The sequence below is a fragment of the Scyliorhinus canicula genome, chromosome 3 (assembly GCF_902713615.1).
Source record: "Scyliorhinus canicula chromosome 3, sScyCan1.1, whole genome shotgun sequence".
In the NCBI taxonomy this organism is placed as follows: Eukaryota; Metazoa; Chordata; class Chondrichthyes; order Carcharhiniformes; family Scyliorhinidae; genus Scyliorhinus; species Scyliorhinus canicula.
The window spans coordinates 215847000-215860527 of NC_052148.1; the positions used below are offsets into that span (position 1 = coordinate 215847000).

At 53.8% G+C, this 13528-nt stretch overlaps 1 protein-coding gene across 1 annotated transcript in view; it reads left to right on the forward strand.

The window, feature by feature from the left end:
- Positions 1-7234: 7234 nt before the first annotated feature.
- Positions 7235-13528, forward strand: part of LOC119963290 (leucine-rich repeat, immunoglobulin-like domain and transmembrane domain-containing protein 3) — a 36671-nt gene continuing 30377 nt past the window's right edge. Inside the window, exon 1 of the mRNA XM_038792154.1 lies at positions 7235-7500. Within this exon, the coding sequence (XP_038648082.1) occupies positions 7385-7500 (116 nt within the window). The 5' untranslated portion in view covers positions 7235-7384. The remainder of the gene's footprint in view (positions 7501-13528) is intronic.

Consider the following 13528-nt stretch of genomic DNA (forward strand, 5'->3'; position numbering starts at 1 on the left):
ACTCGGAATTTATCTGATGTGTTCATGTTATACTTAAGTTTGTTGGTTACACTTTGGGAAACAAACTACTGAAACACACTTTGCCTCTCATTTACTAAGAAGGCAAAAGATATGAGTATTGAATATTGTATTGTACATTTTGTCCACATAAGGCTACCATACACATGTACAAGCAGGGGGAGTCTTGGAGGAGAATAAAGGAATCAATGGTTTAACAGTACCTGCAATTCTGATTCGGAATGCATCTTGTTGCATCTCATACTAGACCACACACCTGTGATCCAAGCATGATGCAGTGCCCTATGGCTGTTAATGTAACTTCCACTGAATCACAAGCAGCAGCCACCCAAATTAACGTGGACTGCTGCAGTGCAAGCATAGACTACTGGCAGTATCACTGTCCATTGCAGTATGGAAAGGGTCTTGTAGGGGGTCACTGCATGCCAGCAATCTGTCCTCCAATAGATCACAAGGATAGATAAAGTACCGCCTTGTGAAGTGATGGTGACTCCATGAAGCACAAACCTGTTGTCCTCTCTCAGGAAGACAGCATTTGTCCTCCCAGACTTGTTACTCTGCCTCTTGGGGTCACAGCTAAGTCAGCAGCCTTCCAGCAGTCATGCTGCATTCATTGAGGTAACACTGCATAAGAGCACAAGGAAAGACAACGGCTCATGGAAAGAGAGGCCCCAGGGAAATGCACAAGGATAATTAGTTGACTTTTGTATGTAATATGGCATAATTACATATATAAATTCGGTTTGAAATGCATTATTTGTATTAACATTTATTTTTTGCACCGTGGCCAAGCTGATACTATGATGGTCAGTAACAGAGGGAAGGTAAGGTGTAGGATTGTCGGTGAATGGGGATTTGGGATGGCACTAATTGATATCGCGCACAAATAACTCATTCATGTATAACTCAGGGATATAGGGGCCGCCTAGGTTTCTTTCTCCTGTTGTCTTCCTCATTGTTCTCTTCATTTCCCCCTTTTTTTTCATTTCATGCTCCTTCTCCTCAGCTGCTTGCCAAACAATTGATGGAAAGGGCTGACCCAACACATGTGCACCACACAGCAGACCACCAACAATCTTGACACCCGCTTAGCAGAACTCTACAGAGCTCCTGTAGAGCGGGACAGACGGCTAAAGTGCCATACAACACCCTGTAGGCTTTTGCAACTTGATACAACTATATGAAGCACTTGGAGAATCATGGCAAATGCCAGAAAAAATCAAATCAAACAGCATCTAACCTGCAAGTAGTTAATGATCCCTTTAGATTGCACTGGTGGTGCAAATATGTGCTCAGTTGTACAAGGTTAGATGGAGCTTCATACACCTAAATAGGACAGCTGTTGTCAGATCTGCCTGCTCTGCTGGTTGAGCTCTGGGCAGGATGGTACCCTGACTCTCCCTCTAGCACCCAGGCACCCAGGGCAGCACGGTAGCATTGTGGATAGCACAATTGCTTCACAGCTCCAGGGTCCCAGGTTCGATTCCGGCTTGGGTCGCTGTCTGTGCGGAGTCTGCACATCCCCCCCGTGTCTGCGTGGGTTTCCTCCGGGTGCTCCGGTTTCCTCCCACAGTCCAAAGATGTGCAGGTTAGGTGGATTGGCCATGATAAATTGCCCTTAGTGTCCAAAATTGCCCTTAGTGTTGGGTGGGGTTACTGGGTTATGGGGATAGGGTGGAGGTGTTGACCTTGGGTAGGGTGTTCTTTCCAAGAGCCGGTGCAGACCCGATGGCCTGAATGGCCTCCTTCTGCACTGTAAATTCTATGAAATTCTATGACACTGCCAGCCTGGCACCTTGGCACTGTCACCCAGGCACCCTTGCAGTGCCAATATGCCCAGGTGCCAGGTTTGCCATGCTAGGGGTTGGGCCATGGATGCCTTGCCCACAAGAGGTGGGGAGAAGGTGGGCTCGAGTACCCTGGAAGAGGTATGTTGGTGCAGCGCAGGTCCAGGGGCCGTGATGGGGTGGTTGAATGGTGTCGAAAAAGATCGGTGCGGCATTTAAAAACGGCGCTCCGATCAGCGAATCATCTTCCAGCACTGGTGAGCTGAGCTTGACAGTGCAGGAAATGATCTAAGTCCGGCCTTGGCGGGGAGTTCCCTGCCCTGGCCAAACAAAAAGCAAAGTGCTGTTAAACAGCGGGGTGCTTTACGGCGCTACAGGTCTCGGAAAACACCCTGTTACACGTGCCCAAAATGGGACTCTGATTTTGTCCCATTAAATCATGCCCAGAGTCTACAGAGATCTCAGAGACACTGGTTAAAATAATCTCAGATCGTAATCAGAGAGAGGTCATGTGACCCAGCTCTTGGCTGTAAAATATACTGGATTTGATCTGATGGTCAGGCAGACTGCCACAAGGGGCAGAAGAGGGTAACAGCCTCACCCCTCTTTCTCTGAAACTTTCCTCATTGAAGCTGAGCTGATTGTGATTTGAAAACCACCAGAAGACCTCATTGCTGTGAACTGAGAGTTGTTCAAGGAGGATTCTGAATCAGCAACACTTTGTCCAAGAGAAAAGAAAATCGACGACGGCAGAATGACTATTTCAAACGAAGCCCAAGTACCAGCCGCTACTGTGGAAAAGATTTGATACTCTGTAAAGTTTTATTTCTTTTTTTGAGTGTTTCAAGGGTCAGGAGTGAGTTGAGGGAAGGGGAAAGGGGGCCGGGGGTTTGTATGTGGTGGTTTTGCATGTGGTTTGTTGGACATATTTGTACATTTTAAACCTTATATTAATAACTTTTGCATTCTTACCTGAGTGAGATTTTACAATAAAATTAACTCTTTATTTGTTAACTTAAGGGGCTTGACTGGCTCATGTTTTACACTGAGCTATGCCCAGTTAAGTGTAGATAGATTGAATTGGCAAAATTACTTCCTTTTAAAATTCAAACTCTGTTACAACCAACCCAGGAATGGGACAAAGAGAGGAGTCAGTTCACCCCTCCTAAACTGGTCAGATCACAGTGTGGAACATTTTATATTCCATTGACAACCTTCTGAATTGTAATCACCAAGTCTTCAAATATTGGTACACCCAGGTAGAAATTCAAAGAGTGAAGCAAAAGATAACAGGCGGGATTTAACTAATTGTGAGCAAAGTCCCATAGTGAGCATGTTTAGCCGTGTGTTTCCCAGCGCTTGCAGTGCCGAGGAATACATGGTTATACAAAGCGATTTACGTTGTATAAGGGGCCTCAGCGGGAAATGTGCAGCTGAGGCCGCATATAGCCTTGTTTTGTACACTAGGGAGCCCCGCTTGTCATGTCTCCCCAGTGTAGTGAGAGATTGGGACACCATTTTTAAATGGCCCCTGAAGCGGCCCCAACCCACGCAGTCGGAACGCACTATGGGAGGAACCCCAGCCTCCCCGCCCAACACCCACACAGGGAACCCTGGCTCGATCGCACGTGCACAAAAATGCCAGCTTTGCAGCTCCAACCTGGCACCACCCCTGCCAGCTGGCAGTGCTGCCTGGGCACTTTGGCAGTGCTCTACCTCTGCGTCTCGGTGTTTCCCCGGGATGCACATCAATGGAGGAGGCAGCCAGCTGATTACCATGTTGGTGGCCCTTGATGCCCCCGATGGGCATCCTTTGGGGCCGGAGAGCCCCGCCGCACTTGACAATTGCACATGCACAGCCGTGCCACCCTGTCCTGGGTGCTGACTGTGAGACGCAGCGCCGTCAGGTGGGTGGAACTCAGGGGAGCTTGTGGCCACCATCAACACTCTATAGGAAGGGTCCGGGTTGGCACCGAGCACTCCCTCTACCCGGTCGGTGCCCACAGGGCCCTGGGTTCATCTTGGGATGGAGGGCCAACCGGTTTGAACCCCGGTTGCCCCAATGTCTTGTGGCTCTGCCAATCCTAGCGGCTCCCCAACGTCTGCATCATGGTGTCGACGCCCTCGGCGATGCTCTTCAGTGACTGGGACATTTTCTGCAGTGACTCGTCAATACCCACCTGCGACTGGGATGAGCTCCACAGTGCCTTGGCCATTCCCATCTGAGACTGGGACATGGCCCTCAGCACCTCATCCAGGTCAGCCTGGTACTGGGTCACGTCCCCCATCAAGTCGGACAGTTTACCGAGGTTCTCAGCCATGGCCATCACTGACTGAGCCACACCTTGGACAACTCTTCTCATACTGTCGACGTTGTGCACCAGGCTCTCCACTGCGGTCGCCACCCTGACCCTGTTGGCCTCGGTGCCATGCATTGCTGGTGCCATCTCCTGTGCCCGTAGCCACTGGGACTCCTCCAATCGCTATGGACCTGCTGGAGTGTCACTGACCTCCCCCTCTCAATATCAGGGCCGCACCCTATCATTCCACAGGCTCAGCATCTGACTGGGGCACAACTGGGTCCTGGGATCCAGCAGATCTCTGACTGCTGTCTCACCCTGAGCCTTACTGCCTCCACCTGGTGCTTGCTGGAATGTGCCCCAGAAGCCTAACCGCAACCGTTGCACCACCAAAGTGCGTGTCTCTGCACTGGGGGAAGGTGGGGATGACAGCTGTGATGCATCATTGGTGGCATCTTTGGAGCTCTCCTCTGAAGTATTCTCATGGAAGGGGGTGGACCACACAGGATTGGGCCGTCACGGTGGGGTGGAGGTCCGCCGGAGGAATGGCCATGAGGTCAGTGGGAGGGATAGGTCATTCTGTATGACATTAACAACTCATGTGTGACAGTCCATCTGGGTGGGGCCCAGTGGATCCTCACTGCGCCGTGACCAACCTGCATTGGTGACGGCTCTGTCCTTGGCCACCCCCATCACCATCAGAGCCCATTACTCGAAGGTGGTGAGGATTCTGATGTCCGGCACCCTGCCGCCAGTCTGGACCCTCTACAGACAGCCGTGGGACAACTTCACAACTTCTCCTGTGGGGACACATAGCTGCACACATGGTTCACCGTGGGGGGAAGGGGTGGTTCTGGGGTGACAGTGGTGGTGGTTGAGGAGGGGGCTTGGTGTGGGGGGGGTGGGGGAAGAAGGTTTCACGGAGGGTTTTGGGCAGGGAGCGGCATGGGTGGGCCAGGGCATGGCATGACGCCGGGTGGGGGCAATGCCAGGTTCAGTCTTGGGAGGAGGAGGGGGGTAACTCACCCGTGTGGCCTGGTGTAGGTCATTGACCTTCTTACGCCACTGGATGCCAGTCCTCCTGGTCATGCTGCCTGAGCTGACAGCCGCCGCGACTTCCTCCCAGACAGCACTGGCTGCCCTGTGACTGACCATTCCAGGACCCTCGGGGACCAGAACATCCCTCCTGGCCTCTACTGCATCCAGAAGCCTCCTGAGGTCTGCATGCCTGAATCGTGGGGCTGGTTGTCTCAGCGCCATGGCTGCGAGCTGAGTGGGGTTGGCTGTGCAAATGCAGTTGAGATGCTTCTCTACCTGGTTAGCGGGGGACTGGCAAGCGCGGCACCTTTGAATCGGCTGGCAAGCCTTGATTGGTGGTGTGAAGCCTGGGGGCCTCCTTAAATGGACCAATTAACGTTGGATTGCGGTGATGTTCTCACCAGGCTGAGCATCTGGAAGCTCGTGACAGTTCCTGCTCATTACCACACTTAGAAATGTTTTCATTGAATTGTGCCCATACATTTTACTATTTCCCCTGCCAACTATTTCTTGCTTGAGAATGGCAATTTGGTGCCAGACTGTGGACAGTTCAACACCATGGGCTTGGGTCGAGAAGGGAGTGACAGTCTGATAAGACCCATTTCATGTAGGGTCTTTACAGTCAGCGGAGAGTGGGGAGGAAATCTAAATCTCATCAGCTGGATATGAATTTGAGAAATATATGGCCGGGATTCTCCAAAATCCCAGCCAAGAGTTAACACCGGTGTCAACGAGCCTCCAGGCCCAGTCATTCTCCCCGTCCTCGGGGGCTAGAACGGCGCCGGAGTGCTGTGCGCTGCTCCGGCAGCGGAAGCCGGCCTTACACGGCCGGCACGGGTCCACGCATGCATGCCATGGCCGGTGAGCGTCCGCGCATGCGCGCCATGGCCGTCTCCGCGCCAGCTCCCGGGCAACATGGTGGAGCCCTACAGGGGCCCGGCGCAGAGGAACTTAGGCCCCCATCCGGAATGAGCGTGCCCACCGATCAGTAGCCCCCGATCATGGGTCTGGCCACCGTGGGGGTCCGTGGAGTTGGCTCCCCCTGCCCCCAACCCCCCCCCCCCCCAACCAGGACGGCCCCGCAGCCAGAAAGCCGAGTTCCCGCCAGGTAGGACCATACGCGAACGACACCGGCGGGCCTCGGCGGCGCTCGGCCCATTGAGCGTGGAGAATCGACGCGGGGGCCACTTTCAACGGCCCTGACCGGCGACGCGGTGACCGCGCGAGTGCCGGAGAATCGCCGTCCCGCCGCCGGAGCAACATGGCGGGATTCGCGCGACCCCCTGCGATTCTCCGACCTGGCGCGGGCTCGGAGAATCCCGCCCATAGCAATTATCTGACACAGCAGTTTAAAAAACATGCCTGAAGTCAGTGAAATTTTAAAAGTTTATCTGTCATTCTCAATTATACCTTCATTCGATTATTAGCTTTAGTTTAATTTAAGATTAAGTGTCTCATGTTTTCTTTCTAATAAATGGTGTTCATTTTAAAAATGGTTTGCACTCTCACTTTAGTTAATTTATGTGTTACAATTATTGCCTCTGACGTCAGAAATCTAATGGGATCCATGCTTCAGCGTGCTTGATTTTGTATACAAAGTACTGTGATATGTCTGTGAAGTGGAGGACTGATTCAAAGAGCACTTTAATCAGTTCAGTCACCTATTTAAAAGTGGATCTTCCTCAGTGATGCACCATAATTAATAGCCAACTCCTTGGGCTAAACCATTTTCCATTTATTTCAGGGAAATGTTTTCATTCTGCAATTTTCCTGTAGGTAGTTAGAATTGGCGAATTCACTGTAACAATGTGCTCAACAAATCTTTTTTATTTTGTATAGCTTCAGGATTTTTTTCTCACAATATACAGATTCCCACGATAAATTCTGAATTATTGGACAGCAAATCAAAATTTTAATTTACTAACTCTCATTTAAGAACATGATTTAAATCTGATGCACTGGCAAAGTCTCAGTCACAAAAACACCTGGATACTATATTTACGTGACAGAAACACGCATAGGTTATTTTCTGTCAGGTAATGAAACAATACGTCACTAAGTACGTCTGACTGAAAACTAAGCTCTTCCCAGGGATACCTGAAGGTTACTTGACCTACAAATCTCAGCTAATCCCAAGTAATCCTCTGTTTCCAAATGGACTTCTCTATGTACTGAAATAGAAGACGCGTTGAAATAGGACCTAAAAGCTGTATTTATGCCTAGTTTTGTTTACTTTGAAACATGTATCTGATTGCTGTCTTTTGCTCGTTGGCCACAATTTTCACAGAAGTATCTTCCATCTGCCCTTCCCAGTGTACGTGTATTTTTCACAGTAGAAGTGATGGCACTGGGACCAGGTAAGTCAATTAAAATGAATAGACAGCGGATAGTAATAGTTTTATAGCTCGACAATGCTTCGTAAAATGCAAAATAACGAGTTAAATTTTGAATCCCGTTACTATTCCAAACACTCCTGCAAAAAGCACATGTTTAAATAATCTCAAATAATCCTTGCAATGTTTTTTCTTGATGCTGTTCAACAGTGTGAGCATGTAATTCATTTTCACTCCGCAGCAATGTCAATGAAAGCAACCATTGCATTACAATGCACTTGCACTGTAGATTTCAGCATCTTATAACACAATGCCAATAAGACAGGGGTATATTTTCAATTTTTCCAAATTTAAAATATTCTGTTCCTTTAATTATTTTGCATCAATAACGTTGAGTGCGCTAAGACGTAAGCGCTAACTTTACAAATAGTCTTGCCAACAGGAAATGCACATTGGGGATCTGGACATGTGCTTCCAATAATTTTTCCATCCATTAAAATTAATGCATGAAAAATTGTTGGGGGAGGGGTATATGTCTTTCATCTTTCCTTCCTGTTTACTGATTTAGTAGAAATAGAAATATATATGAAATGGGGTTTTGCAACAGTGGGAAAAAAACAATTTCTAATCTTCATCTGTTGCTTCTCACATCACTTTTGACTTTCATTCTTGGTTCTAATTCCATCACCCTGCTCTCCCGAGTGGGAATCTCACTCGGAAGGAATGTGGATCGGCGGTGTGGTTATACTATGGCCCCAATACTCAGGCTAGAACCCCTCACAAACACAGCTATCCGCTGGAGTTTGGAAATAGCCCTTTAGGGTCCATGGGTTGGGGAAATGTGTTGCCACAGGGCGCTTATTTTTTAATTAAGTTTTGTTTTATTTGTTCATGGGATGAGTGTGTCGATGTCAAGGCCAACAGCTTTAGTTCATCCCTAATTGTCCTCAAGAAGGTAGTGGTGTGCCACCTTCTTGAACTGCTGCTGTTTAAAATTCATGGCTGGGATTCTCCCTTGGTTGGCGGCGAAATTGCAAAATGTGATTGGGCGGAGAATCGGTTCCAACGGCAAAATTGTGGTGAGTGCCGATTTGACACCTCGACAGCAGCGTCATTGCATCCAGAATGCATGTACAGTAAACACCGTTCGCATGTCATTAGTGGGCTTGACCTGGTGTTCTCCGGGGCCTCCGCGATGCTCCGCCTCCAATGGGCCGAGTTCCTGACGGTTCACTTGTGCTTCTAAAAATCGTAAAACCAGTGTTGTGGCTGCTGAGGGTGGGAGAGAGGAGGTAGCATATGGCGAGACGTGACTGTGCGTTGCCGGGCCGGTCACTGGCCGGGCTAGCTGAAGTGGGGGGGGGGGGGGGGGGGGGGGGGGGGGGGGCACACTGCCATGGCTGGGGAAGAGGGGGTGTGATGGGGGAGTGGCCGTGTGAACTCCACGGAACTGGGGCAGTGTCCAGTCATGGACCGCCATTGCCGCGGCCTGCAAGGCAGCCATCTTGCTGCACACCCCACTGACCACCAACCTTGGCCCCTGATTCTGCAGAGTGTCATCGACCGTATGAGTGGCCCCACCCCCCACACCCCCTCACCCCACCTTCCTCCTTACCCCCCTTCCACCCGGCCACCATCCGCTGGCAGGGTATCAGGTGGCTCCTGCAAGGCAATGTTCACTGTAGCCGGAGGGGGGGGGGGCTGTAATACGTACCACTGGTAAGGGTAGCGCCAGCCAATGGTACCCCGCACATCAGGGACGGGTGCCAAGGTCATTGTGCCAGGCACAGATGGGGCCAGGTGTGCAGGGATGTGGGAGTGGGGGACATGCAGAGTCCGCAGTGTCAACAGGGGCCACCATGTAGCCCATTGGACCAGGTTTGACATGGGGGTATGTACCATGCTAACATGTCAGCCTTTCACCCACTGCAGACAATGAATATTGGAATTCAACAAGCAATGGAGTCCTTTCTGCTAGTCGCCGTAGTGCTGGGGGATGCCCTGCGGCTGTACAAGCTGGCACTGCTGGAGGAGGAGGAAGCTGCATCAGCGGAACGGTGAGCAGCAGAGCGCGTCGCAGAGGGACAAGAGGCAGCCGCGCAGGATGGAGAGCCGGCTGCCCAACAGGCCAAGGAAGAGGAGGTGTGAAGGAGACGCCTCATGAGGCATCTTGTGTACCGGCAGCGCCTGTCATTCGAGGACCTGCCGGATCGGGCATGCCGTGTAAGACTCCGGCTGAGCAGTGAGACAGTGCGACATGTCTGCCAGATCATGGCGCACCTGGCACCGCGAGAGTATGGGGGTGGACACCCGCTCCCGGTGACGTGCTGGAGGAGAAGGAGGAACACCAGGCCTCGTCCGATGAGGAGGATGAGAGGGCGAGAATGAACAGGACATGGCACCCAGGCAAGCATGAAAGGCCTTATGACGTGTGCAGTGGCCTTGGACTTTCTGATCGCCTCCAGGTTCACCAACTGGGTGGGGGAGTGGGTGGGGCAGGGGGACTGGCCAGGGGCACGGACACCGCATCCCATCCCCATACACCTCACTCCCCAGCCACCCTCCCGCCTGCAATTCCCTCGGTGATACATACCTGCCGCACTACGGGGTGCATGGGTTGGCGGCACCAATGGGTCTGGCCCATGGGATGGAGGATAACCGCCCTGCAATTAGCTCTGGTGCTCTGCAACGTTTGACAACGTCTGACTCCTGCCCATGGCAACACTTTCCAATGTCCACCTGTGCCCCCCCCCCCCACCCTGAAACACCCTGCCCAACCGGCAGCCACCCACCGGGGGACCACCCAGGGCAACATCCACGACAGCCACCAGTGAGGGCAGTGCCAGTCAATGGTACCACTGGCAGCAGGGATGGGCGCCAGGTCCTGGGGCACCAACGGTGCCAGATATTGATGGGGCAGGGGTGCGGGTGGGGGAGGGACAAGTATGGGCGGAGCCCACTGTGCCAACCGGGGCCACCATGTCGTCCATGGTACCTGGCTGGGCACGGGAGTATGCACCATGATAACATGTTGGCCTTTTACCCCCTGCAGATAGGCGTTTGGCATTCAACCAGCAATGCTGGCCGCCGTGTAAGATCCTGGACTGGAAGGACCCCATCACGGAGAGTTTCAGGGCGACCGTCACCTTGAGGGTCATCGGGAGGAGGTATCCTCCCCAATACCCCCGCAGTGCCTGGTGTGCAATCATCTGGCAAATGTGTCACACTGTCTCTGTGCTCAGCCAGAGTCTTCGACGGCATGCCCATCCGGCAGGTCGTCTGCAAGATGCCCTGCGGCCGCGTGAGCGGGGACTGCTTGGAGAGGACGGGGAAGCTGCAGCAGTGGAGCAGGCAGCAGTGGAGCAGGCAGCAGTGGAGCAGGCAGTAGAGGAACAGGCTACAGAGGGGCAGATGGCAGGCTGGAGGGCCGACTGCCCAACAGGCCGAGGAGGAGGAGGGTGCCAAGGAGGCGATGCATGAAGCCTCGAGTGTACCAGCACTGCCTGCCATTCGACGACCTGCCGGACCGGGCATGCCGTCGAAGAATCTGGCTGAGCAGAGAAACAGTCCGACACATCTGCCATATGATGGCACACCTGGCACCGCGGGGGTATTGGGGAGCACACCTGCTCCTGATGACCCTCAAATGACGGTCAGCCTGAACCTCTATGCGAAGGGGTCCTTTCAGTCCGGGATCTTACAGACCTCGATGCACAGGTGCATCCGAGCCGTCCTGGAGGCCCTATATGCCCAGGCGTCTCAAAACATCCAGTTCCATGTGGACTGAGCCCACTAGGATGCCTGGACAGCGGGGTTCGCTGACATCGCCGGGGTGCCTCGGGTCCAGGGGACGATAGACGGGATGCATATCGCCCGACGGGCACCTGCGTTTAACAGGCCGCTCTACACTAAGCGAAGGGGATACCACTCAATGAACGTCCAGGTGGTCTGTGACCATCAGCTGCGCATCGTGCACCTCTGCACCCGATACCCGGGCATTGTGCATGACTCCTTCATCCTGGCACACTTTGTGATTTCTGTCATGTTCGAGGGGCATCCTCCCCCTGGCTGAGGTGTTGGCTCCTGGTCGACAGGAGTTACCCACTACGACCGTGGCAGGTGACACCTTCTGGAGGCCACAGACAGATGCGGGGACCCGCTATAACGACGCCCATACAGCGACCAGGAGTATGATCGAACGGTGCTTTGGCATCCTGAAAATGCGCTTCAGGTGCGTGGACCGCTCTGGAATGGCCCTCCAGTATGATGCTGAGAGGGTCGCCTGCATCGTGGTGGCCTGCTGCATCCTCCACAACATTGCGCACCAGTGGAGAGATGTGCTGGAGGAGGATGAGGAGGAAGGGTAGACCAGGTCCAACGAGCAGGATACGGGGGAGGGGGACGATGAGCAGGACATGCGGCCTGGGCAGGAACGGGAGGCTGCACAACGTTACCACCAAGGCCAACACATATGCGATGCTCTGACCGCCACCAGGTTCACCGATTAGGAGGGCGGGGGTGGAGAGGGGGCTGGGGGCTGGCCAGGGTCAAGGACACCAGATACCAGACCCACACCCCCTCACCTCCCACACTGCCAACCACCCGCTTACGCATCCCTCCATTATACATACCTGCGGCGCTATGAGCTGGGGGCCCTGAGTTGGCAGTGACAGCGGGTCTGGTCCATGGGATGGAGGATGATGACATCTCTCTCTGTGATGAGCTCTGGTGCTCCACATTGTATGACAATGTCTGACTCATGCCCACAGTAGCACCTTCCACCTGGGTGAACCCTGCATGCGAGCTCGCCAGTCCATCACATGCGCCCCGTTGAACCACTGGCGTGGGGGTGCTGTGGATGTTGGCATCCAGGAGGGCGAGGGGGAAAGAGGAGGAGGAGGCAGGATGGGAGCCACGGTCCTCCCAGAGGGCCTGTACTTGTCCCCCGCCCCTGTACCCCTGCCCCGGCCAGCCCAGACCAGCCCACCCCTACAACCATCAGACAGAGCACCGAGGCAGGTTTTAACGGTGTTTATTGTGTGGAAATATATACACAGTCGGTGCCCCAACCCCATATAACTAAACTGTACCCTGCATCCGTGCCAACCTAACTGGTGTCTAACTTTCTGGTCTTACTGGCCCTAACACTACGCCTCGGTGGTTCCCCATCCAATACTGCAGGAGTGGAGGCGGCCTGCTGTGACTCCTGCTTTGCGACAAGGTGCGCATCTCCTGGGGCTACCCGGCCTGGATGAGCCTGGCCACTGCTCGTGGTGTCACCCTGTTCTGCGTGTTGCCCACTAGATGTACCAGGAGGGGAGGACAGGAGGGGGGTAGTCCGAGGTGGTGCGGTGTTCCAGCACCTCTCCTGTGGGAATCACCAGCACGGGTCCCATCACCTTCTCCTCCCTCGGGGTGCCCGATAATCCCCACCCTACTCCATTGGGTGGGGTGCGAGCAGAGCCATCCTCTGAGGCCCCCACCCCCGTCACCTAGCCGTGCCAGTATGGAGGCCCGCTCTGGCCTCGGCCAGGGTACGCACGCTCGCGGCCATGGAACCGCCTGGGACTGCACACATCAACCAGTGATTGGGTCACCTGCCTCTGGGACTGGGCCACCCCCCTCTGGGACTTGGTCACGCCGCCCAGTGTTTGCGTAATGCCAGCCAGCGCATGGGCAATGCCGCCGACGTTCCCAGCCATGGCCTTCTGTGACTGGGCCACGCTGAGGAGCGCCGCTGCAATTTCCAGGTGGCTCTGGCACATGGTACCTGTGAGAGGGCAGCCCTGTCCTGAGCCTCGGCCCCCGCCTGCACAGAATGCCCCAGGTCTCGGACACGCTGATCCATAGCCAAAACCAATGCCTCCACCGCGGATGCCAACCGTGCGATGTCGGGCTGGGTGGCACACATGACCATCACCACCTCCTGCTCCTGCATGCGGATGGAGTTCTCCACCTGTGCCTGCAGGTGCTGGATGCGGGCCGTCATCCCCTCTTGTGGTCCCTGGGGCCCTGCCTGTACCTGCACTGTGGCTGGGAATGGATGTTCCAG